The 27944-nt window shown below is 41.1% G+C and overlaps 1 protein-coding gene and 1 non-coding gene across 9 annotated transcripts in view; both read right to left on the reverse strand.

The window, feature by feature from the left end:
* LOC140198918 (type 2 lactosamine alpha-2,3-sialyltransferase-like) overlaps nt 1-27944 on the reverse strand; it is a 102626-nt gene that overhangs the window by 58746 nt on the left and 15936 nt on the right. For 4 of the 8 annotated variants that reach the window (XM_072260166.1, XM_072260162.1, XM_072260164.1 and 1 more), the window contains exon 2: nt 3203-3311. The exons of 3 other annotated variants lie outside the window; for them this stretch is intronic. In XM_072260166.1, the coding sequence (XP_072116267.1) occupies nt 3203-3300 (98 nt within the window). In that variant the 5' untranslated portion in view covers nt 3301-3311. Of the gene's footprint in view, nt 1-3202; nt 3312-27944 lie in introns of those variants that run through there. One more of the 8 variants, XM_072260168.1, reaches the window with a different exon arrangement.
* On the reverse strand, nt 16462-16563 carry LOC140199908 (U6 spliceosomal RNA). The gene has a single exon (XR_011886522.1). It is a non-coding gene; the product is annotated as a U6 spliceosomal RNA (small nuclear RNA).

Here is a 27944-nt window from a genome sequence, read left to right on the forward strand (position 1 = left end):
AAGAACAACGTGGCTGGACAACATCAAGGATTGGACCAAGCTGGACAAGACTAGGGATGTTGTTGACAAGTGTTGGGACAGAGCGGCGTGGAGGGAAATCACCCGCCAACTGAAAATTCCAAATGCGGCCTAACGACGACGACGGGGTCTTTCCATCACCAAGTCCAGGATTCAGTTACAGAGAGGGGTGTTGAGTCTCAATCAGAACAGTTCACCCACCACCCTCTGAAGGATGATCACGTTAAATGTCAAGCTGAAGTCGATGAGTAACATCCGGGCACATTAGGCATCATTTTCTACTCGGGAAAGGGCTGAGGTTATGGCATCATCAGTGGACCAGTTTGAGCGGTAGGTGAACTAGAAAAGGTCCTGTGTAGCTGAATGGTGAGATTTTATACAATCTATTACCAGCAGCTCAAAGCACTTCATGATTATTAAAGTCAGTGCCACTGATCATTTAGGCCAGTTACCGTCACCCTCTTAAGCACTGGAATGATGGTGGCTGTCTTGAAGCCTGCAGGGACCGTGGACTTATGGTTTGTATGCCTTGCCACATGTGCCATATTGTCCTGGTGTTACAAAGGTGTCTGTGAATATCCACACTTTGGCTTAATGATGGCATGGGAGAGCATAGTGCTTGGTGACTTCTGTAGTGTTCTCGTGCAGTGTGTTGAAACTCTGACTAAACACCAAGTTAAACCGGAGCCAATGAAGACAGAGTCATAGTAAGGTTAACCATTTACTGTTCACTCTTCCACATTAACATCATATGGTGAAAACTGTTGATAAAAAATACAAACATATACAGTGTCTGTTTTATTCTTGAGAACACACGCGCTCTTTTCTTTTAGCAAGAGTCTTCAGCCATCCAGGGGAGTGGGGGCGGGGGTCGCGTGAAACCGCCGCCGGGCTCGAGCCAACCCCGTGTTTGAAATTGAAAAGCCGCCACGCGTGCCGCTCCAACCGCTGCTTCCTTTAACAGAATCCGCGTTAATATTTTTACTTCAACATGTCTGCTCTCATGTGAACTTACTGCGTTGCTTCTGTAATGTTTCTTTGTGGGTAAACATGGAGCTTTTCACGTTCATGCTGCACGCACGGGACCCCACCTTTTCTCCTCCTCTGAACCGGAAGTTACCCACAAGACGTGGCGAAACCAGAGGTAACGTCATCACATGCCGCGATGTACCATAGACAATGAATTTTACCTTTTGTTAAACTATAACATGGTTATCAACCTTTAACTTTAACTAGAAAATAGTTACAAATTATTTAAAGCAGAAATTTAATAAAGTTAAATAAATGCCTTAACAGCAACGCAGTAATCCTATCCCTTGATCAAAAGGAGGTGCCCAATCCCTAAACTGTGCATGAACCTCTACAGTCAGCCATAGTTTTTGCTTTGTCCCAGCTGTGTAGTCTTTAATCATGGTAACACCACAATGCATTTTCTTATGTAACCAGTCACCGATTCTGCATATTCATCAATGCTGATGTGATGATTTCAGGTAGCCACCTCCCTGAATATGCTGCAGTCTGTGCTTTTCAAACAGTCCTGCAGCACTGAGGTGGCATCTTCTGGCCAGGTCCAGGTTGCCCTGCAATCTGGTATGATTTATTTAATCTGTGGTCTGTCTGCAGCGATTAGCAAAATAGGGTAAGTTCAATTGTCATTCACCCATACAAGAATACCCATGAAAACAGTCAAACGTAACAGTGAAGCCAAGGTGCAAAACATAACCAACTGTCATACACAGCACAAGGCACACAAAAAATATAGACCAAGCCCCTGAATCCATGCATGTTGTAGCAGTCTGCAAACACAATACATCTCGTCTTCTGCCAAGTGAACACCGGAGGGCAGCTCTGACTCCAACAGGTACGTCTCGCCACATCACTTCCGGCACTTCAGAAGAGCACACCAGTTCCACAGCCTCCTCCCTGGGTGGCTGCAAACGGGCAACAGCACGGCTTGAGGCCTAGTTCTCACCACAACCAGGGCCACAAAGCTCCCCCACTGTCTGCCAACAAATCAGTGAATCAGGCTTGCAGCATACCACATTAACAACATCTGACAGGATCTTGCAATCACAAGAAACGCAACCAGCTGATAAACTACGCGCCTCCTTCGTGCACCAACTTAAGACTCTCCAACGCAGGCAGTAGAATGACCTGCACCAAGCCTAGCTCCTTCAGTTTCTCCACCAACAAGCAGTACTTCAAACTCCTAATGTCCAGCAAGGTCTTGCGATCATAGAAAATATGTTTAAAAAAGACAACACAACTTTTGGTTGAGCTTATAGAAGCCACTGCCTCCAAGTGAGCCACCATCAAACTGGACAGCTTCCAGGAAGTGGTCTGAGTATCCAAGCTGAGGGCGGAGGGTGGGGCAGCCTTGTAAGCTCCACAAACATTGATATCAACTGGATCTAATATATTCTCTGCTCTGGTTGCAAATTTGACATGCTGATAGAACTTTGGCAGGACTGTTTTTGAGTTGGCATAATTGAAGTCACTACCAACAATGAAGACGTCACTGGGGGGAGTGGCTTCAAGATCACAGAAGATGCCATCGAGCTCCTGCAGTGGTTTCTCAGCACTAGTATGGGAGGGGGTGGGGGGGGGTTGGGGAGGAGGGAGAGATGTAAACAGCAACAATCTATGACACTCTTTTTTTCAAGCGACATAACAAATACCTGTATGATACAATGCTTAACCTATTATAGCCAAGTAACCTGTAACTACTCAGTCTAACAACACAGTTCATCTGCAGTTCTAACTGATCCAATACCTGCCCGGATACAAATGAAACAGATCCATACAGGGCATTACAAAGATAGAATTACCATTAAGTATTCACTGTAAAAGTAGAGTTGTAAGTGACAACCATTATTTTAAACATCAACCAAGAAGATCCAGTCAAAACATTTCATGGCACATTTACAAAGATTCCTTGGGAATTTACCCCAAGTAGTAATTTCTGTTTATTGTCAATAATTTAACAAAGGAATCACAATTTGCACTTTCAAAAGAAATAACAAATGATCAATTTACTTACTGCTGCAGCTACTGTTTAGAATAGGGGTTCGGCCAGTTTTGTAAAAAGATGCTGCTGCAATTTTCAATATACACAGGAGCAGGGGAGCAGTACCCCATCCATACATTATAAATAACACTGATAAGTCGTTGTAGAATAACATACCCCAAGTGTTTAATTTTATCATTAAATATGTAATATAAGAACAGGGTTAGAACCATCAGAAACACCATCATCAACTTAATGTATCTCCGCCTCTTCATGCTTCCAAGAACTGAAACGAAAGAGGGAAAAGAAATACTCATCAGGAAATCAGCAAAGCAAAAACTATCAATTACTTGGAAAACCAATACTTCAATCTAATTTTACAATCAACTTTAAAAGTTTAAAATTAGGAAAGGAAACCAATGGACAGCACACTCAAAATGCCTTAGAAGGTGTTATATTTGAATGCAGGCAGTACATGGAGTAAGGTAGGTGATCATGTAGTGCAGTTGGAGATTGGCAGGTATGATGTGGGCATCACTGAGTGATGGCTGAAAGATGATCACAGCTGGGAGCTTTAACATCCAAGGATACACATTATATTGTACTACAGGCATAGGGGATTGGTGGTTTGATTCATTGAAAAACAAATCAAATCCTTAGGAAGAGGTGACATTGGACTGGAAGATGTACAATTGTTGTGGGTAGGGTTAAGAATCTTGGAGGGTAAAAAGACCCTGATGGGAGTTATATACAGGCCTCCAAACAGTGGGCTACAAATTACAATGGGAGATAGAAAATACACGTCAAAAGGGCAATGTTATGATAGTCATGGGGGATTTCAAAATACAGGTAGATCGGGAAAATCAGGTTGGTGCAAGATCCCAAGACAGAATTTGTAGAATGCAGATGAAATGGCTCTTTACAGCAGCCTGTGGCTGTGCCCGCTCGGGGATCAGTTATTCTGGATTGGGGGTTGTGTAATGAAACAGTTTTGATTAGGAAGTTTACAGTAAAGGAACCTTTAGGAGGCAATGATTTATAGCATGATCGAATTCACCCTGCAATTTCAGAGGGAGAAGCTAAAGTCAGCTGTGCCATTATTACAGTGGAGTAAAAAAAAATTACAGAGGCATAAGAGAGAGAGGAGCTGGCCAAAGTTGACTGGAAGAGTACACTACCAGGGATGACTGCACAGCAGCAATGGCTGGAGTTTCTGGGAGCAATTCGGAAGGTGCAGGATAGATAAATCCCAAAGAAGGAGTTGTATTCTAAAATCAGGATGACTCAACCACGGGAAGTCCAAGCTAACAAAAGAGAGAGGGAAAATAATACAGCAAAAAAAAAGTGGTAAGTTAGAGGAAGAGGGAGCTTTTAAAAACCAACAGAAGGCAACTAAAAAAGCTATGCAGAGGGTAAAGTTGAAATACGAAGGTAAGCTAGCCAACAATATCAAAGAGGATACCAGAAGTTTTTTCAGATATATAAAGAGTAAGGGAGGTCAGAGTTGAAATCGGACCACTGGAAAATGACGCTGGAGAAATAGTAATGGGGGACAAGGAACTTCATTGTGGAATACACTAGCAGTACGCCTGATGTTTAAACTTGTCAGGGGCAGAAATGAGTGTAGTTGCAGTTGCTATTGAAGGTGCTTAGGAAGCTGAGAGGTCTGAAGGTAGATAGGTCACCAGGTGGACTATACTCCAGGGATCTGAAAGAAGTAGTTGAAGAGATTGTGGAGGCATTAGCAATGATCTTTCAAGAATCAACAGATTCCGGCATGGTTCCGGAGGAACAAAGTGCAAAGGAAGTCCTCACACATGATTCCCTAAAGGTTAACTTTTAGGTTGAGTCAGTGGTAAAGAAAGCAAATGCAATGGTAGCATTCACTTCAAAAGGACTAGAACATAAAAGCAAGGATGTAATGCTGTGGCTTCATAAAGCACTGGTGAGGCCTCATGGGCAGTATTGTGAGCAGTTTTGAGCCCCTTATCGAAGAAAGGATGTGCTGACATTGGAGAGGGCTCAGAGAAATTCCATGAGAAAGATTCCGGGACTGAACAAGTTATCATATGAGAGTGTTTGATGGATGTGAGACTGTTCTCAATGGCATTTAAAAGAATGAGAGGGGATCGCATCAAAATCTATCGAATGCTGAAAGGCCTCAACAGAATGGATGTGGAGAAGATATTTTCCATAGAGGGGCGTCTAGGACCAGAGGGCACAGCCTCAGAATAGAGGAACATCCATTTAGAACAGAGAGGAGGAGGAGGAGGAATTTCTTTAGCTAGAGGGTGGTGAAACTACGGAATTTATTACCACAGCCAGCTGTGGAAGCCAGGTCATTGGGTGTACTTAAGGCAGGGGTTAATATGTTCCAGATCATTCAGGGTGTGAAAAGTTACAGGGAGAAGGCAGGAGAATGGGTCTGAGAGGAAAACAGACCAGCCTTGATGGAAAGGTGGAGCAGACTTGGTAGGCCAAATTGACTAATTCTGCTCCTGTGTCTAATGGTCCTAACGTGCATGGGCAATGAGCAGCCATATTTCCTCACCAGCAGTACATAGCTTCAAAAATTTAGTCCTGCTGTTTATATCCTCAACACAGTTAGCAGGAAGCAGTGAAATGCCATGCATCAGATTACAACATGTTTAAACTCTATGCTGAAATATTTCACACAGTAAATCATATGATCAGACAGATGGCTCAGACATCTGATCTATCACCACATAAACTACTTGTTTACATTGGTAATTAAAAAAACAAGGCACATACAGTGAATGAAAGAATGGGGAAAAAAATGTATTTATACCCTCTGATACTGGACCAGACACTTCAGTCCTAACTGGTTTCAGCCTTAATATGGTTTAGTTACAGAATGTAAAGGATGATTAAGAAAATTAGATTACCAAAACTTCTGTATAAAGGTCAAATGCATAAATAATAAGTTACAGCAACCTAAATATTTAAAAGGGCTCAATAACATATGACCATGACATTTGCCATTTTAAATCATGATTTCCAATCAAACATGTTGTAATCTTTATGGCAAATGTATGATTTGAATAATGAGAGTTCTTAAAAAAAAATAAACTTTAATATGGTGCCCATGAAATGCTTGGAAAAGATTCAACCAAGTTACCATAAAAGTACTGGTTTTGTCGAACTTAAAGCTGTGACTATATTGCTGATACACTGTTAATTCAATATTGCGCCCCCCCCCCCAAAAAAACAAATCTCTCTTATTTTACAGATTCAAAGTAACTAACATAAAATATCAATGAAAATCATTTGTGTTACTAGGATTTAAAACTACCACTTCAAGTATTTGAATGATTTTGTTTCCTTTTCTCCAATTATTTAAAGTTACTTGATCAATTTCTTCTTTTCATGGAGGTAATACAGACAGACGACTTCAAACTAAAGTGAAAGTAGAGAACCTGTGAAGTAATATTACCTCTAGGAAATTTTATTCTTTAGGACAGATTTTTTTTCTTAAACTCAATTAAGTATTCACAGAAGAAATAAAACAGAGAAGGCAATACATTTGAATCAGGATAAGAGGAGCAAATGGAGGCATGAGAGACTGTAGATACTGAACTTTGAAGCAAAAAAATGCCCTGCTGGAAGAGCACAGTGGATCAAAGGGATAGTCAACATTTTAGGTCGAGATCCTGCTTTTGATTCTGATGCAAAATAAAATTGGAGTTGCCAAAACAAAAGGATTGCAGTCAATATTCTTAAATAACAAAAGGTTGGTGTTATCCAATTATTTGCTTCTTCTAAACATGGTGATCTTTAACATAAAACGCATTTAGGCATCATAGTCTGTGTCTGACCCGAAACCATATACTATTCCATCGTGAAGCGAACTCTGATACCTACAAATAAGTTGATCAATTGGATTTCTCTGCAGGAGAGAAATGGATTATTTCCAAGTTCAGCCTTAAAACTGGAGCGTAGAAGGTTGAGGGGGGACTTGATAGAGGTATTTAAAATTATGAGGGGGATAGATAGAGTTGACATGGATAGGTTTTTTCCATTGAGAGTGAGGGAGATTCAAACAAGAGCACATGAGTTGAGAGTTAAAAGGGCAAAAGTTTAGGGATAACATGAGGGTGAACTTCATTACTCAGAGAGTGGTAGCTGTGTGGAACGAGCTTCCAGTATAAGTGGTTGAGGCAGGTTCGATGTTGTCATTTAAAGTTAAATTGGATAGATATATGGACAGGAAAGGAATGGAGGGTTATGGTCTGAGTGCAGGTCGGTGGGACGAGATGAGAGTAAGAGCTCGGCATGGACTAGAAGGGCCTAGATGGCCTGTTTCTGTGCTGTAATTGTTATATGGTTATAAAAGCAATTGTTAGCCAAGGTCTGAACAATAACCATTCTTGTACAGTCACCCCTCCTTATCCGCGAGGGATTGGTTCCGAGACTCCCTGCAGATACCAAAAAACGCAAATACTCAAGTCCCTTATTTAACCTGTCTCAGTGCAGGTGGACTTTAGGACCTGGGGCAGCACAGGGCCCACCGCCCCCAGTGTTTCTGTTCTGTTGACTTATACCTAATACAATGTAAGTACTATGTAAATAGTTGTTATACTGTATTGTTTAGGGAATAATGACAAGGAAAAAAGTCTGTACATGTTCAGTACAGACGCAACCATCGTAGCTTTTCTGGGAACGCTAATCTTTAAGTTCTTGAGGCTCTAGTGCTTTACATAGCCAGCCAGTCATCCCTAGCACGAACACTTCCATGAATTTCAGCTTCTTTCTGCTTTATTGTATGAATGCTCGAGTCGTTCTTACCGACCTTACGGCTCACTTCGGAATGCCACATGCCACTTTTCAAAAGATCTAATATTTCTAATTTCTCGGCGAGAGATAGCACTTTACCCTCCCTCTCAGCCTTTGAGGAATTGCTTTGACCACGTAATTGCTTTTTAGGTGTCATTTTTTCGCAGAAACAAAGTAGTGAACGAACGAAACACGAGGCGAACAATGCTCGAACAACGAGTGCTGGAGAGAGAACTTCCAGGTTTTCCCAATTTGCGGTTGGTTGAATCCTCACGTGTGGAACTCGGGGATAAGGAGGGCCAACTGTACAAAGAAATATAGAAAAGCAGTGCCCTCCCTTTCCAATACAAACTTGGTACAGGGGCATACTCTGCTCTCTTGGTTTTATTATACTACTTTAAATCAAAAGAGTACTCAAGTAGAAAACACCGCTTTAGATTTAAAGGATGGGAGTTAGCAAGTTAACTATATAACTCCAAAATTTATCATTCCTTTAAATGAGGTCAGGGCAGGGAAGTAATAAACTCACTCACCACTGCATCCCTTAATATGACTTGTTACTGCAGACAGACTTTGCATCATTTCCATCAAAAGAAAATTCAGAGCTATTTCTACCTTCTTCCTGTAGGAGTGGTTTCTGATCTCTGCAATTGGACAGGACCTGGACTTTCTATACTGGCAGAAAGAGTGTTTTAAATCTACCCACTCAATTGGTTCCCTGCTTAACGATATCAGATTATACAATCACATGCTTCCTTACACCCTTCCTACTGTTTACACTTTGAAAGGTTCTGGTGAATCAAGATTGGCTGTGATGAAAGGTTTTATCTATCTAGAATGGTTAGTTGCAGCTTAACAGTCTAATTTTAAGTCATTATTCTAGTTTCACGTTGATGAAGACTTTTTAGTTGTGTACTTCTATGACACTATAATGAAAATTCTAAAACAACACTATTGCCCTCTATTTATACAGATTAGAAAGCACAAAAAGGACCAGTTGCACTTGAACTCGAGTGGGGGGAGGAAGAACCAATATGCTTGCTGGCATACGAGGGCAAACTAGCTGATAATATAAAGTAGGAACTGAAAGGGAGGTGAGAGTTAACATTGGACCACTGGAAAATAATGTTGATGAGGTAGTAATGGGTACAAAGAAATGGCAGATGAACTTAATGGGTACTTTGATCTGTCTTCACTATGGAAGACACTAGCTGTATGCCAGACGTCCACGAGTGTTATGGAGCAGGAGTGAGTGCCATTGCTATTATAAAGGAAAATGTGCTAGGTAAACTCAAAGCTCTTAAGACGGATAAACCACCTGTACCAGATGGACTACATTCCAGTGTCGAGTGAGTTTGCTGAAGAGATAACTGATGCATTGTTCGTGACCTTTCAAGAATCACTTGATGCTGGCATGATCCCGGAGGACTGTAAGATTGCAAATGTCACTCCACTCTTTAAGGAAGGAAAGAAGGCAAAAGAAAGGAAGTTATAGGCCAGTTAGCCTAACCTCAATGGCTGGGAAAGTGTTGGAGTCTATTATTAAGGATGAGGTTTCAAGGTACTTGGAGATTAAAATAAGTCAAAATCAGCATGGTTTCTGTGAAATCTTGCCTGACAAATCTCTTAGAATTCAAGGAAGTAACAGTCAGGGTTGGACAAAGGAGAGGCAGTGGATGTCATTTACTTAGATTTTCAGAAGGCATTTGATAAGGTGCCTCACATGAGGCTGCTTAACAGGATAAAATCCTATGGTATTACAGGAAAGATACTGGCATGGATAGAGGGGCAGCTGACAGGCGAGTAGGAATAAAAGGGACCTTTTCTGGTTGGCTGCCAGTGACGAGTGGTGTTCCTGAGGGAGTCAGTATTGGGACTGCTGTTTTTCACATTGTTTGTCAGCGATTTAGATAGTAGAATTGATGGCTTTGTGGCAAAGTTTGTGGATGATATGAAGATAGGTGGAGTTTTAGGTCATTCTGAGGAAGCAAGGCAACTGCAGCAGGATTTAGACAAACTGGAACAATGAGCAAAAACAAAGTGGCAGATAGAATACAGTGCTGGGAAATGTATCGTAATGTATTTTGATAAAAGGAACAATAGTGTGGACTATTATTTAAATGGAGAAAAAATTCAAACATCAGGGGTGCAAAGTAGTTTAGGAGTCCTCATGCAAGGCTCCCAGAAGGTTACTTCACAGGTTGTGGTGAAGGCGGCAAATGCAATGTTGGCATTTATTTCAAGGGGAATAGAATATAAAAACAAGGAGGTAACAAGGATATAAGACACTAGTCAGGCCGCACTTGGAGTATTGTCAACAGCTTTGGGCCAAGTATCTCAGAAAGGATGTACTGTCATTGGAGAGAGTCCAGAGGAGGTTTACAAGGATGATTCTGCGAATGAAGAAGGGGTTAACATATGAGGAGCGTCTCACAGCTTTGAGCCTGTACTCACTGGAATTTAGAAGAATACGTGGGAAACGCATTGAAACCCACCGAATGTTGAATGTATCTTCTGGTGGGGGTATTCAGAACTAGAGGGCACCACCTCAAAATTGAGGGGTGACCTTTTAGAACAAAAGGAAGGAGGCATTTTTTAGCGAAAGAGTGATGAACCTGTAGAATGCTCCGCCACAGACTGCGGTAGAGGCCAAGCCCATAGGTATATTTAAAACGGAAGTTGACAGGTTCCTGATTGGTTGGGGTATCAAGGGATATGGTGAAAAGGCAGGTGTATGGGGTTGAATGGGATCTGGGATCAGCCATGATGAAATGGCAGAGCAGACTCAATGGGCTGAATGGCCGAATTCTGCTCCTACGTCTTATGGTCTAAAATACTTAGTTCCCTTTATTAATGTTACTATTAACCTTGACATTATTGGTTTATTTGCTCACTCAGTATTCTAAAATTGTGGCTTACCAAGGTTATGAATAGTTGCCGCCCAACAGATTCTTTTGATTCCCCTCCCATCTCTTTTCTACCAATGAGAGTACCTCCATTATCTCTGCTCTACTAATCAGCCATTTTTTTTCACCAGAACAACAACTTGATCTTCACTGTGCTTCAAACTCCACAAAGTCTTTTTGAAGGACTGTGTCTTCCGGAACTTTATATAAAATAATATTCACTCACATTTAATTTTGCCTCCTATTGAAAGTTAAAAATTTGAAATCCATCATGACTAAAATCATGCAGACTGATTTTGTTACCTGTTGTATATTTTCAAGATGGTCAGGATCTAGCAGAGAACTTGAAAGCTAATTTGAGCACATGTAAAATTCTCTTGATACATAAACTGCCTTTCTAGTTTGAAAAAGTATACACACTTTTGAAGAACAAGATTATTTGTAAATCAATGTTACCAAGATCTATTATTGAAAAAAATTCACTGAATCTGTAATTCTAGACTGTTTGACTGAAAATTCGTAAAACTTAACAATCACAGAACCAATATGGCTTTAGTTATGACTGACAAACCCAAATGACCCAAAATATTGACTGTCCACTTACCCCTGTAGATGCTGCCTGAACTGCTGAGTTCCTCCAGCACTGCTTTTTTTTGTGCTGAATTATTTATCTTACAGTTGAGGACAAAAACAATTGTCTGTCTATTTACTCTAGGATTTGAATAGACTTTTTGATCATAAGATCCATTATTTTCTTTTCTGTGTTAATTTTGGGAAGCTCTTGCCCTCTTTGACACCACAACCCTTGAATTTCCAGCATAATGCCCCACTTTCTAAATTCATATACAGAGCAGTGGTTAACTTTCCGGACTAGTAGTTCAGATGCCTGGGCTAACAACTCAATGACTGAATTCAAATTACAACAGTAGCTGTGAAATTTAAATTCAGTTGACCCTTTGGATTTTGGAAAAGTATAACAAAACCAAATTAATTGTCATAAATTTCTACCTGATTGATTAATGTTTTCCAGATCCTTCTAATGCACACTGACATGGTCCGATTAACCACACAGTTACCAAGAAAGAATAAAACGAGATGGACCACTTGCTATACACAAAAGAGCAAATTCAAACATGGCAAAGTCACCTTGAGCCTAGAGGGTCCTCAAATAGCTAGGGTCTCGTGTATAAATTAGGAGAATCAAAAACTTTCAGATATTGGAAATCTGAAATAAGAACAGAATAGGTTGGAAACACTCAGCAGGTTAGGCAGTATCTACAGAAAGAGAATCAAAAGCTTCCAGTCAAGGACTCCTTTTCTCAAATTGTGGGGGACTTCAGTGTTCCTTACCACCAGCTCCAGCTCTGAAGGACACAGATGTCAGACTGGGACTGCAGTGAGTGAGTGAACCCACAACAGCAACCACCTGATTCATTTAAAAACATAAACACGAGGAATTCTGCAGATGCTGGAAATTCAAGCAACACACATCAAAGTTGCTGGTGAACGCAGCAGGCCAGGCAGCATCTCTAGGAAGAGGTACAGTTGACGTTTCGGGCCGAGACCCTTCGTCAGGACTAACTGAAAGAAGAGCTAGAAAGAGATTTGAAAGTGTGAGGGGGAGAGGAAAATGATAGGAGAAGACTACAAAATGTGGTCGAAAAGTTGCAGAGCCGAAGAAATTACAGATGGGGAGCTACAAAATGTGGTCAAAAAGTTGAAGAGTACAAAATGTACTGCCCACCAGAGAAAGCAGAATCTCCCAGCGGCCACACACTTTAATTCCACATCCTATTCCCATTCTGATATGTCCATCCACGGCCTCCTCTACTGTAAAGATGAAGTCACCTTCAGGTTGGAGGAACAACACCGTCTGGGTAGCCTCCAACCTGATGGCATGAACATTGACTTCTCAAACTTCCGCTAATGCCCCACCTCCCCCTCGTACCCCATCTGTTATTTATTTATATACACACATTCTTTCTCTCTCTCTCTCCTTTTTCTCCCTCTGTCCCTCTCACTATACCCCTTGCCCATCCTCTGGGTTTTCCCCCCTCCCCCTTCTCCTTCTCCCTGGGCTTCCTGTCCCATGATCCTCTCATATCCCAACTGTCCAGCTCTTGGCTCCATCCCTCCCCCTCCTGTCTTCTCCTATCATTTTGGATCTCCCCCTCCCACTTTCAAATCTCTTACTAGCTCTTCTTTCAGTTAGTCCTGACGAAGGGTCTCGGCCCAAAACGTTGACTGTACTTCTTCCTAGAGATGCTGCCTGGCCTGCTGCGTTCACCAGCTACTTTGATGTGTGTCACCTGATTCATTAGTACTTTGCTGGTCTAAGTCCCAAAAATCGCCACAACACTGCAGGAGTACCTTCAACACAAGAACTGTAACAGTTCAAGGCTGCAGCTCACCACCACTTTCTCAGGGCAAAAATTAAGGGCCTTGCAAGATCCTGAAAAAAAGCCCTAGTTTTCAATGATAGTATCACTTTAACTGTCATCTTTTTACTGGCATTACCAGGGTTAATACTAATTTTGTTTTGCATTTAAGGTACATTTTCCTTTAGTCTTATACTGTTCCTTCTCTCTGTAATTATGCATGATATTTTATTTAGCAAATGAAGTGCATCTGCCTTAACGGTGTACACCAATCCAGTAACATCGCTAAATACACGAATGTCTGCCAACTTATCCATCACACAGTTTACAATATAAAACTCTGTCTCATCACATTGTTAGTCAGTCTTATCCAAATTAGAAGCCTTGGTTTTGGTTGATTTTATGTGACAAGATATAATGAAAAGCTTGACTGACAGACTGCTTATACAGATCAGAATCATTACACAGTGCATCAAGCTAAAGCAATAACCATGAAGAATGAAGTGTAAAAGCTACAGAGAAAGTGCAATGCAGGTAAACAACGAAGTGCAAGATCGTAACAAGGTAGATTGTGAAAATGAAAGTCCATTTTATCGTACAAGAGATCTGTTCAAGAGTGGGAAAGAAGTGGTCCTTGAGCTCAGTGGAATATGCCTTCTTCTTTTGTATCTTCTACCCAATGGGAGAAGGGAGAATGGAGAACAGAGAACGGAGAATGGAGAACGGAGGATGCACAGGCTGGGTAGGGTCTTTGATTCCACTAGCTTCTTTACTGAAGTAGGAAGTATAGTCCGTAAAGGAGACGCTGGTTCCTATGATGTGCTGTGTCCACAATTCTACACAATTTACATGCCATTATGCATCCAGACAGGATGCTCTCTATGGTGCACCAATAAAAATTGGTGTCAATGGAGACATACCAAATTCCTTTCGCTTCCTGGTGATGACGTCAATGTGGTTTGACCAGGACGCATTATGAGTGATGTCCACTCCTAGGAACTTGAAGCTCTCAGACTCAACAATGTAGATAGCAGAGTGTGCACTGACCCCTCTTCTTGAGGTCAATGACCATATTTTGTGTTTTGCCGACATTGAGGGAAAGGTTGTTGTCATGACATCATGTCGTTAAGCTCTCTATCTCCTTCCTGTACTCTGACTCATCGTTAATAGAGACATGACCTTCTTCGGTTGTATCATCTGTATATGGGGTGGGTTTCCAACCTGGGGTCTGCAGACCCCTTGCTTAATGGTATTGGTCCATGGCATAAAAACATTGGGAACCCCTGCAGTGTAGATGGAGTTAGAACAGAATCTGGCCAAGCATCCAGGGTGCAGGGTACGGGGGCTTAGGACACAACTTTGTGGAGCAACATTGTTTAAAATAATTATTTCAGAGGTTTTGCTGCCTGTCCTTACTGAATGCGATCTGTTGGTCAGCAAGTCAAGGTTCCACTTGCACAGAGAGACATTGACTCCTAGGGTCTAAGACATGGATAGGCCACCTACGGTGGTATTTTGACCGGCCCGCGAGCAAATATTGGGATCCTATGCTTATCCGGCCCACGAGCAATTTTTCCTCATTCTGAGTGTTTCACACGACCACACTGATGGACATGCATGGCGTCTTGTTACACTGGCCCCATGTTCCGTTTTGTTCTAAACCAAACACTGGTATATACGAATGACGGGAAGGCAGACTACCCTGTTAATATGTATTAGATACTCTCCGTGCATGCGCAGGTTTTCAGATGGGATCATTCAAATTTGTAAACAGAAACAGCGTCACTGTGTTTCAACAAGAAATCCACGCTAACTATCCAGATATTTACGTGTGCTACGATACTTGTTGAATAACTCGTGTTTCGAAATAAAATCAAAGAAAAAAATTCCATTGGCAACGATTGCAAAACGCAGAAAGGTAGACGCTGAGTGCCGAAAAAGCAGTGAAAATGAAGGAAATACCCGTGCCAGTCTCACCAGAATGAGATGGAACCACTCAGGAGTGGACCCAGAGGGCCAAGAAGAAACTGATTTTTGCCTTTCAATATTTATGCTTAAAAAAAAAAAATCCTTTCACTTTTTCCTGCATCACAAAATTTATCCCAAATGTCCCCAATTTGAAGGCAACTTAAAAGATCAAACGTTTCTCTTGCCAAAGATTCTTCTGGACCATTCCAGAATTTTTGTTTTTTATTTATTCTTATCATTTCTCAGTCCCAAGTGCCTGCTAGCTGCTCCCATGCCCCTTCAACACTAACACATTCACTCCATTGCCTGGATCTGCCATAACAAAAGCAAAGTTCATTTACTTGTATCCAACGGCACATCCATACAGTCTGCTTTGCTTCCTAGTACAGGTCCTCCACTGCTTACAACAGGCTTCCAATCCCACGAACTGTCCACAAAACCAGCAGTTTGCAAGTCCAAAATGCAGGCACAGAGTTCCCACAGGCAGCCCCACAACGGTCAATAAATCCTCACTGCCTGGTCTCCCAGATTCTTGTTCGTATGTATGGCCTACATACAAGTCTACCGTTCATAAGCTGGGGAAGACCTACAGTACTGTGGAAAAGTCCTTGGCTCATCTATGGAGCTAGACTTTTGCACAGTACTGTATTTGTCAGCATGGAGTGGACAGAGACTTGGGAAATCTGGCGGGAGTATACAATGTTGGGAATGGTGAGAGTGGAGTGCCGCGAGAGGGGTGTGGGACAGGTGGCAGAGGACTGCCAGTGGCTGGGGGGGGGGGGGGGTCACAGGGGTTGCAGACACACCCAGCCCTGAGACTCCAGGCAAGGTCATTTGATTCCAAACAATTGGTTTATTGATCATTACAGAATGTCTCTCTCGGTGCTTCCTGCTCCCCCCCCTTCCTCTTTCCCCCAACCACAATTCCTCTCTTCCTGCCCGCTTCCCAATCTCAGTCCACAATAAAGACCCATATCAGAATCATGTTTATCATCACTCACATGTCATGAAATGTGTGGGGTTTTTTTTGCAGCAGTACAATGCAACAAATAAAATTACTATACAGTAGTACTGTGCAAAAGTCTTAGGCACAGTATATGTGCCTAAGACTTTTGCACAGTATTGTAGAGTTAGATTGTTAGAATCCAACACATACTGATTCACTTTCATATTCCACAAGTACAGTTACTGACAAGCCCACCCATAAGATTTTGATACATTCTTTAGTGCATTGTAAAACATAAATCAGTATCAACCAAAAGAAAAATATTTCTGCAGACTTAAAAGAAAAATGCATTTCTTGTCCAAATAGTAAAAAACATGCTTTCATTTTTTAAAATTAATCAACATATTTATTGCAAATGTAATTTTGTAATTAATTTTTGGTCCAAAAAAAACAGAACACTTCACGAATCAGTACATCATCCTTTCACAGGGACAATACTATTCTTCTCGGTATCATTTCAGTTTTAGTATGTGTCGTGTTATTCACTTAACATTCAACGTTCCCAAGTGCTCAAATATTGAGGCTGAAGTAATTGATTTAAGTTCTACTCTCTCAACTTCAGAGCAGTGTTAAATGATAAAACTGAAGAAACAATTCCAGCATAGTACTAGCAAATCTCTTTGGAATTGTACACAGATTAATCTCAAGTTGATTGTAAAGGCTGAGCAAAGGTACAGGGCAAATGGCAAAAAGCCCAAATATATACAAATATGGAAAGGCAAATGTGAAAAGGACAAGGGGAAGGACCACAAGAGGAATATGTGGGTGGGACAGTGCAGTTAGGCCTTAGAAAATCCTACTGAGAGGAGAGGCTACAAATGACTAATATCAGAAATATGATATAAATCAGAAAATACTTACAATAAAATCTTGTAACCTTGTGGCCCTGTAGGTCTAGATTCTCATTGGTGACAAGGGGAGTTCAGCTCCATTACAAATATTGACAAGCCAGTTTTGAACTTTTAAACAAACATGCAAAATGGAATCCAGCAGGATGATTGCAGTGAGTTCTTGAGGTTAGCTAGTGGTTTGGGAGGTGGGAGGAGGGGTGAAGTGGGGCTGGGGCAGAAAGACCTGCCCTTTACTGAATTGAAGGGGCACTTGTACAGTAACAATTCTTTGATCAGCTCCAATAAAAGTATAAAATTCAGCATCAACTGTTCAAAAAAAGATTTAAAATCAACTGTTGCTTGAAATCCACAAAGAGTGAACAAATTAGTTTGCTTGATTATTAAAATAGAAAATGCTAAGTGCACCTATGATGGAAGAGATCAAATAGTTAACGTTTAGCTAGTAAATGATTTCCCTCTTAGAGCCTTTTGCACTCCTTTTTTCATACATTTAACTCATTCCCTTTTAAATGATTTCCTCATGTCTGCTTCAATTGTGAAACACTCAGTGCAATGCTGTGCAGCAGCAGCAAGATCAAGGTTCAATTCCTGCCTTTGTCTGTAAAGAGTTTGTATATTCTGCCCCATGGCCGAGTGAGTTTCCTCCAGCACTCCGATCTCCTCTCACATTCCAAAGATGTACTGTTAGGGAGAGCTGTGGGCACACTATGTTGCTGCTGAACGTGTGGTGACACTTGTACAATCCTCACTGATTTGACGAAAAAAGACACATTTCACTGTATCTTTCAATGCTCATGACAAATTAAGCCAATCTTTAATTTTTATTTTCCGATTTCATTTCCTGTCTTCCCTATTACATAATCTCATTTCAAATCTTTAGTCATGCAACCATTTTTTCCGTGTATCCTAATTTTGTTAAAATTCTTTGTGAAACGTCTAAAACCTTCAGAAAATCCACATAACGAGTAAATTGTTTCTTTATGAACATTTTCTGTTATGATATCAAAAAATTCAGTTTAATGAAGTATGATTTCCTTTTATAAACCTGTACTGGATCTCTGTATATTCCTATTGTTCCAATTGCCATTTCTAATTCCATTAATATCTTTCTCGTATCCAAGACTACAGTAAACTTTTTTTGTTATCACCACCCCTGTGGCCCAACAACAACTGAGGATAAACTCAATCTGAAGATAATTTATTTACTTTAACCATGGTCAGCCTTTTAAGTGGCGACGTTCTCCCTATCTATTACCACTATGGCCTCCCATCCGATTAAGATTTTGGCACCATCCTTACAAGGTCCAGACCAATTCAAAATTCTCATTAAGTATCAATCATGCTATCCCCCTTTATCCATAAATCATTGTATTGGTCCCTACTTAGCCATGCCCCTCTTGCAAACACACATATTAGTTACATGCTGACCGAGGACTTTTAGCTCTTGCTTTCACCAAATTTTTCTAGTGTCAGGTCTTAATTTCTTTCTAACTCCCTTCTCCTTTTACTAAACCTGTCTCACACCTAAGTTGTTCACTTAATCTGCACCACATCTTGTTTAATAATACACTTTCTCCTTTTTGTCTTTCAGTTTTGACACTGGCTCCCTTACCCTTCCATCCTAAGGAAGCATGGTATCCAAGGGGACATTGCTTTGTGGATCCAGAACTGGCTTGCCCACAGAAGGCAAAGAGTGGTTGTAGATGGGTCATATTCTGCATGGAGGTCAGTGACCAGTGGTGTGCCTCAAGGATCTGTTCTGGGACCCCTACTCTCCGTGATTTTCATAAGTGACCTGGATGAAGAAGTGGAGGGATGGGTTAGTAAGTTTGCTGACGACACAAAGGTTGGGGTGTTGTGGATAGTGTGGAGGGCTGTCAGAGGTTACAGCGGGACACTGATAGGATGCAAAACTGGGATGAGAAGTGGCAGATGGAGTTCAACCCAGATGTGTGAGGTGGTTCATTTTGGTAGGTCAAATATGATGGCAGAATACAGTATTAATGGTAAGACTCCTGGCAGTGTGGAGGATCAGAGCGATCTTAGGGTCCGAGTCCACAGGACACTCAAAGCTGCTGTGTAGGTTGACTCTGTGGTTAAGAAAGCCTACGGTACATTGGCTTTCATCAAATGTGGGATTGAGTTTAGGAGCCAAGAGGTAATGTTGCAGCTATATAGGAACCTGGTCAGACCCCACTTGGAGTATTGTGCTCATTTCTGGTCGCCTCACTACAGGAAGGATGTCGAAACCATAGAAAGGGTGCAGAGGAGATTTACAAGGTTGTTGCCTGGATTGGGGAGCATGCCTTATGAGAATAGGTTGAGTGAACTTGGCCTTTTCTCCTTGGAGTGATGGAGGATGAGAGGTGACCTGATAGAGGTGTACAGATGATGAGAGGCATTGATCGTGTGGATAGTCAGAGGTTTTTTGCCAGGGCTGAAATGGCTAACATGAGGGGGCATTGTTTTAAGGTGCTTGGAAGTAGGTACAAGGGGGATGTCAAAGGTAAGTTGTTGTTGTTTACACAGAGGGTGGTGAGAATGTGGAATGGGCTGCCGACAACGGTGGTGGAGGTGGATATGATAGGGTCTTTTAAGAGACTCCTGGACAGGTACATGGAGCTTAGAAAAATAGAGGACTATGGGTAACCCTATGTAATTTCTAAACTAAGGACATGCTTGGCACAACTTTGTGGGCCGAAAGGCCTGTATCGTGCTGCAGGTTTTCTACGTTTCTATCCCTGTAGAGTGAAGGAATTCCAAGCCTGTTCTTGGAACAAATTGAAAATGTTTGATTGGGTTTCTATCCCAACCATATGCAAACTAGTCCCTTTGAAGTCAGATCTTCTCCAGTTAAAGAAATTCTGTTCAAACTCCCCTTGCCCTTCTCCATTAATAATCTAAGCCTTACTCTGTGATCTCCGTTCGCAAGTGAGTGCTGTGACAATTTGCCCCGCTGTGTGATACACAGAGGCTGAGGCTGTGACTTCGAGTCTATGGACTCACTTTCATTCTGAATGATACTGCTTGCTTTTATTGTTTGCACAATGTGTGTGTTTTTGTTCCTCTCTCTGACCATTGGGTGTTTGTTAGTCTTTTTTTTAAAAAAGGAGTTCTTGTTTTGTGGCTCCCTGTAAGGAGACAAATTTCAAGGTTGTACAGTTTATACATACTTTGATAATAAATGGACTTCGAACACGCACACACGGTTCTCAGAAGCACATACAGAAAATTCACAGGGCTGTAAACACCCAAAGAGGACTGTCTTGAACACACTTCCACAATTGTTCCTCTTTGACTTTTGCTGCATTTCTCCTGCACTCCCGTTACTTGGAGGCAACAGAATACTGCGGGCAAGATGAAAGCCACACCATTTCCTTTACTTCCATTCCCCCCAAAAAAACTACTTATTTCAAAAGAACATTATATGTAGCCAGAACCTTATCTCTGTGTTAAAAGCAGTTCCGTTAAATTGAACAGGGGAGTCAGGGAAGAATATTACATCAGGCAATGGAAGATTGAGAGCAAAATAAAGCACTTAGTTATTTTCGTTTATTGTTTTTAATATTTTAATTTTCAGAGGTACAGCACTGCAACAGCCCATGTAACCAATTAATCTACTAACCTGTATTCTGGAATGTGGGAGGAAATCCGACCACCCAGAGGAAACCCACACAGAATGTGCAAACTTCTTACAGCTGGTGACGGAATTGAACCCGGCTCGCTGGCACTAACAATAGCATTACGCTAAGCACTACGCTGCCGTGCTGTCCAATTTGTGAAAAATATTGAAAAAAGACCACGCTGCTCACTATCCAGTCGTATTATGCAATGAGTTTACTGCTTGGCTGTTCCTGCTGCCATAAATAATTTGCATTGGGCTATTGCGCCAGGGGTCATGCAGTTATCCAGTACCTCAGTGAAATATACAGTTACTTTTGCAAACTATAAGAAACAGTGGGCCTTTTGAGCAAGGTAGGCACCCAAACCAAGTCAAATTCGATCATAACCTGATGGCCATGAACTTCTCAGGCAAGGAGGAGGGGCTTATTTCTGTGCAGGCACCTGAGTACACTGGCAAACTCTGAGTTTAATTCTCTTTACAATTAGTGATTCTTCAAACACATTACCAAGGCTTCTATGTATAGAAGCATTTCATCATCTCAATAGACTTATTCTGCATCCCCTTATTGTGTGATGTCGACTGGGCCCATGCAAATATTTGTATTACATGTAATTATAGATGAACACATTTAAAATTTAAATCTCATCTACACTACTGTAATTCAACCTTATTTGGGAAATGTCATGCAAAGTTGTAGCAGTTATAGCATGAACATGCATTCTGTATTGCACAATAATGAGTGCACTTACAACAGTAAAGGAAGTAAGGAATTGAGGATATAAAAAAATAATTTTGAATCTATGTAACCTCTGGCTAAAAGAATAATTGGGACTGAATAGGAATTTTTGAATTGAAGCAAACTCTGTCTTCAGCAGTTAGCTAAAACTGGCTTATACTAGTTCTCCCTTGGTTTGCAGAGCCATTGAGAGTTTGCTAACATTGTACATTGTACCCTTGTTTGAGTAGGGAGAGGAGGACTCACCAATAAGGACAGGAATGAAGATCCATCTGTAATTAAGTCAAGGCCTAGCAAAGGGAATAACTGAAAAGGACTGGACAGCACGTCCATCTGTAATTAAGCCTTGATCTAGTGGACTCTCTTATCTGTAACTAAGTTTCTCACCAACAGGCTTGGTGGGCGTACCAGTTCAAATGACATCTTGCAACAGTAATGTATGGGGCTTACCGTGTATAAATATAAGGCTGTAACCTGACTAAGTGGGCCCACTTGTCAGATGGTGGCAGTACTTACGTGCCTTCCCTCTGACAAATGGGTCTCAAACTCCTGCAGGAGGGTGCGCAATGAACTTGTAACTTAAGAAGTTGATCTCCCGAGTTTCATTCAGATTCAACTTTAACAGAAGTTATTAAATGAAAGAACACAAAAATACATATATTTCCTAAAATATCATAAATTAGTTAGCGTGCCTAAGGACTGATAAAGCAAAAAGTTTCATAATGTATGTCAGTGATAATAAATACGATTCTAAAACAGCTAGTCTAATATTTAGATTCAAGATGGGTGAAATAAATCCAAGGAATGATAAAACTCACATTTTCAAAAATATTTCAAGACTAATGAATAACGTTTGAGAATGTGATCCGGAGACAAGCATCAGAATGGATTATTGAATGGCTTCAAGTCTAAAAACAGTATGGGAGTAAGGAGGAGCTATTTAAGTACAAGGAAGTGGGTGGGAGTGTTCTATTGGGATTGAGACCACTGTTGTTCACAATTTATAGTCATTAAGTCAAAGAGCACTGCAGTACAGAATATGCCTTTGGCCAATCTAATCCATGACAAACTGCTATTCTGTCTCATCTCATTTATCTGCATCCGAACTATAGCTCACTATACACCCTCAAAACTATGTACTTACCCAAACACCTCTTAAGTGTTGCAACAAACCCACATCCACCACTTCTGCTGGCAGCTTGTTCCACATTCCCACGACTGACGTTCCTCCTCAGGTTCCTCCTAATATTTCAGCTGTCACCCTTAACCTATGACCTCTATAGGCCTCAAAGTTTTGTACACCTCTATCAAATCTCCCCTCATTCTCTTACTCTCCAGCAGATAAGGTCTTACTCTATTCAATCTGTCCTCACAACTCAGGTCCTCAACTCTCAGCAACATCCTTGTAAATTTTCTCTGTATCTTATTGACATCTTTCCTGTAGGTTGATGACCAGAACAAATACTGCATATTTGGCCTCAGCAACATCTTGTACAACTTCAACATAACATCCCAGCTCCTGTAGTCAATGCTTTGACTTATGAAGGCCAATAGCTCTCTCTACAAACCCATCTACCTGTGACGCTACTTTCAAGGAACTATGGATATGTACTCTCAGATCCCTCTGTTCACCATGTAAATCCTACTCTGGTTTATCCTCTTCACACTTTTTGTATTAAATTCCATCTGCTATTTTTCAGCACGTCTTCTAGCTGGTCTAGACCCCAGTGCAAGCTCTGCGAGCCTTCCTCACTGTCCTCTACACTGAAAACCTTGCTGTCATCACAATTACGCTGATCCAATTTACCACATCATATTCCCCATCTCTTTGGGCTCCACAGGAAAACGACCACCACTGATCTTCAGGTAGACCAATTTTGCCATCCTTTTGCTCTGAATATCACTGTAGATGTTACTGGGATTCTTCTTTACCATATTTGACAAAGCAACCTCATGCCTTCTTTTAGTCCTCCTGATTTCCCTCTTACATGTTCTCTTGTATTTCTTATACTCCTCATGAAACACCTCATTTGTTCCTTGCTGCCTATACTGCTGGGCATCTCATCCTTCTTCTTAACTAGGGCCCCCAAAATACTTTGAAAACCAAGGTTCCCTAAACTGGTCAGACTTGCCTTTTACTCTAAATAAAACATAAAGCACAAACTCCATACTCACAATATTTCACTTTTGAGGGCAAAGTCCTTTCTGATGTCATCAAAATTGGCCTTTCTTCAATTTTGAATCTTAACCTGAGGACCAGTCCTATCCTTCTCCATAATTAACTTAAAGCTACAGCAATGATGTCCACTAGATCCAAAGCATTTCCCTACACATACTTCTATCCCCTGCTCTGTTGCTTATATTAATAAGAGATCCCATATCACACCTCCCCATATTGATCAAGGCAACTTCTGTGAGTACAGTGGGAGGAGAAGATGGCGGCGCGCCAGTGTGTGCGCAGCCCTCCGGTGAAAAATGATATCGTATCTGTGAAAAAGGGGCCGTGGACAATTCTGATTTGATGGAGAATGGACATGAAAGCACAGAGGAACATCTGGAGAAATTTCTGAAACGCCCGTTCGCTGCTGTTGTTACTGTGTGGTTGGGAATCTTTCGGAGGGTAGGCCTCAAAATCCCCGGCCTTGCCTGCTTTTGGCGACCGAGAAGGAGGTCGAATCATTTGGACAGAGATGGTGCTCAGTACTCGGCGTCGGAGAGCTGACCAGAGCTCGAAGTTTTCAGATGACTCAGAGTCGGATTGTGGTCGGCATGGCAGGGAGAGTTTTTCTTCCTTCTCCCGTCTGCGTGAGATGTGGGACATTTGAGAAACTTTGAACTTTACTGTGCTCACGGACTTCTTCATCAAGTTATGGTATTGTTACACTGTTTGTAACTATATGTTATAATTATGTGGTTTTGTCAGTTTTTTCAGTCTTGGTTTGTCCTGTGTTTTGTGATATCGTACCGGAGGAAATAATGTATCATTTCTTAATGCATGCATTACTAAATGACAATAAAAGAGGACTACGTGTCTTCATAATCATTTGACAAACACTTATCCCATTCAGTCCATTTACAGTGTGGGAGTCCCAGTCAATGTGAAAAAGTTAAAATAACGGGGCCGGCTGGTGGCACAATGACATTGGCGCCGGACCCGGGAGCGGAAGTTCGTTTCTGTCTTTATAGGTACATTTAACATCTCCTTTCCTCATTGCGCTCCATTAGCTGCCCTTGATCTCCGATTTCCATCCTCCTGCAACTCAAGTTTAAAGCACACCCCCCCCCCCCCGCCAAGACAGCACCAGCAAATCTTCCTGCAAGGACACTGGTTCCCCTCAAATTCTGAAGCAAACCATCCCATTTGTATAGGTCCCACCTTTCCTTGAAGAGCTCCACGAAACAAATTATCTGAGCCCTCCCTCCTGAACTCTTTCCTCAAAAATGTGTTAAACTGATCTTTGTATTTCTGGCACACTAGTACTTGGCATGGGCAGCAATACCCTGGAATCACCACCCTGGAAGTCCTGTCCTTGAACTTAGCACTAATCTGACTGAACTCACTCCACAGGACTTCCTCACCCTTACCTTTCCTGTTTATGTCATTGGTACCAATATCCTGTGGCTGCTCACCCTCTCATTTAAGAATGCCATAGACTCCATCAGAGATATCCCTGACCCAGTCACCTGGGAGGCAACATACCATCCAGGAATCTTGTTCTATACTCCAAGCCAATGAATACCCTATCATTATTCCTCACCTCTTCTACCCCCTTTCCTTCTGAATCATAGAGCCAGACTCAGTGCCAGAAACCTGACTGCTGGGGCCTTCCTCTGCCAGGTTGCCCCCCAAAATAATATCCGAACAATAAACTTGTTATTGAGGGGTACCCTGCACTAGCTGCCTAATCGATTTTTCTATCCTGATGGTCACTTATTTACCTATGTCCAGCACCTTAGGTGTAACTTCCTCCCTGTACCTCCTATCGATTAACCCTTCCACCTCCTGAATGGAAGGTCATCTATCTCCCGTTCCCTAATGCAGTCTGTAAGCAGCTGCAGCTCGAATGCAAATCCTCCAGGTACTTGCAATCAAAATATTGGCAACACAGCATTTTCCTTAAACAAGTTAGAAGGTGAAGGAAATATAAATGTGTCTATAAATAGCTTCACAATGTTAAACAGATTTACATTACCATCCTGAACCAAACACAAACTGAACAATCCAAAAATTTCAGAACAAGTGTCAGATACTGTACAACCAAAGTTGAGAGGTAGAAGTGCTTTCATGGCTTATACACGTTTTTTGGGCATAAAACATGATAACCTAACAGTTCTTCCACCAGCAGCGAACATTACATTGATGGCACTTCACCTTAATGACCCTCCATGTCTATCTAAACCCTTTCCCAAACCCCACCACCGGAATTTCATTCCCTCCCCCATCCTGGTCCGGGTGATGAGCACCTTTCAAAAGGACACCATCAGAAGCCAAGGTCTTGCTCCAAAATTGTACACTAGATCTAAGAGCTGAGGTCAGCCCATCCAGATTTTCCATCAATTTGGACAGACTAATAGCTAGCTGCACCATAGATCTAAAATTCACAGATTGAATACTATACATTTAACCTTGAATCAAACCAAAGGCAGAATTGGAACACTGCACATTACATACCAGAATCTGAAATAAGGAGAGAACAACATACGTCTGACTAGACCTAACACAAGAAAACTTCAGTTGGTTTCAAACTCCTTGCTTTAAATGGCTCCATTATAATTTACTAGAATTTTTGTGAATAGCATCATGTATATACACATTGAATGAAATCCACAGTTCTTTGAGATTGATAACTCCAAATACTCTTAATCCATAAGGTTATTTATAACCTTATTTAGGAAAATGATCATTCCCATATCCTGAAACCATAATCCCTTATACATCAAGATACATTTGTCTGAGGAAGTGGCCTCTAGCCATCCAATAGTAACAATTAATATACATTTCTCAAAGATTGCTCTTTCACTTCATGAGACAAAATGTCAATTCAGGATCATGACCCTCCAAAGCTAGGCTTTTCAGTGCTAAAATACAGAAAAGGAGACAGTACATAATGAATAGATCATTTGTACAACATGAAAACCTTAAATTAGCAGAAGAGTTTGCTACATCTATACTTCAGTTCCATGTAAACGTAACACAGCATTTGACTTAGCGTAATTGTTGAACCTACATATTAATTTTATGTGCAGAATCCTCCATATGTCACATCTAGCAAAAAGTTGTTTTTTTTTCCCCCCTTTCCTTCTACTACATGGATTTTTTCCATTATTTGATTATTTGTATTGGTTGATGCTATTATACTTCAACTACCAACTTCTTCACAATCAGAAGTGTACCATAGCTTTTTACACCCTCCTCGTATGTATTTCCAATACACCCTGGTATTACAAGTAAAACTGGACTTAATGAATGTAATTCCCTCATTCAAATCACTGGTATAAATTGCTAACAGCTGAGGTTCAAGCACTAATTTGTGGAATTTCTTTGGTTACACCTTACTAATTGAGGAAGATGGAGGGATATGGATATTCTGAAGGTAGGAGAGATTAGTTTCTGGGGTTTTTTGATCCACTGGTTACTGGTTCAGCACAACATTGTGGACCAAGGGGCCTGTTGCTGTGCTCTACTGTTCCCTATTTGATGTAATCTGAAGATTTCTAGTATTCTTCCTTAAACAATCCTTAATCCATGATGATGATTTATTAATTACAAACCCTTGAATCCCAGTATTATTCTTAGCCACCTGATTTTTAACATTTTATCAAATGCTGGTTTAAAAATCCAGAGGTATGTATTTATTCTTCTCGGTCCATTTTCTTCTTTTTTTTTTGAGGGGGACTTCAACTATCCAACTCCTCGGATAGATGTAGTTTCATGAAAAGCAAATAAAATCTGATTGTCCAAAATTAAACCAAAATAACATAAATGTACTTTTCCCAATATAAAAACCCACTATTTTTTTTTGCTGAATTGACCATTGAAGTCCTCAGCCTCACCCTAATATGTAGTCCACCAATATTCTTGACCAGAACCGGCAGCGCAAAAAAAAATTGTGTTGGATGTGGATGAATAGTGAAAGTGGAAGTTGAGTAGTAGCATGCATTTCACAACAGAGTCTAGCAGCTTTTCAATTATTAATGATGAACTAAACTGCTTTTTCTCTGATTCCTCTTTCCATCATTTCTTGGGTTACAGTATTATAATTGCTATCTTTCACTTCACTGGACTAATTTAAAACCAGATTGATTCCTGGGATGACAGGACTTTCATATGATGAAAGACTGGATCGACTAGGCTTATACTCACTGGATTTAGAAGATTGAGGGGAGATCTTATTGAAACGTATAAAATTCTAAAGGGATTGGACAGGCTAGATGCAGGAAGATTGTTCCCAATGTTGGGGAAGTCCAGAACGAGGGGTCACAGTTTGAAGATAAAGGGGAAACCTTTTAGGACCGAGATTTGGAAAGACTTCTTCACACAGAGGGTGGCGAATCTGTGGAATTCTCTGCCCCAGGAAACAGTTGAGGCCAGTTCATTGGCTATATTTAAGAGGGAGTTAGATATGGCCCTTGTGGCTAAAGGGATCGGGGGTAT

Source organism: Mobula birostris, chromosome 6 (assembly GCF_030028105.1).
Source record: "Mobula birostris isolate sMobBir1 chromosome 6, sMobBir1.hap1, whole genome shotgun sequence".
Taxonomy (NCBI): domain Eukaryota; kingdom Metazoa; phylum Chordata; class Chondrichthyes; order Myliobatiformes; family Myliobatidae; genus Mobula; species Mobula birostris.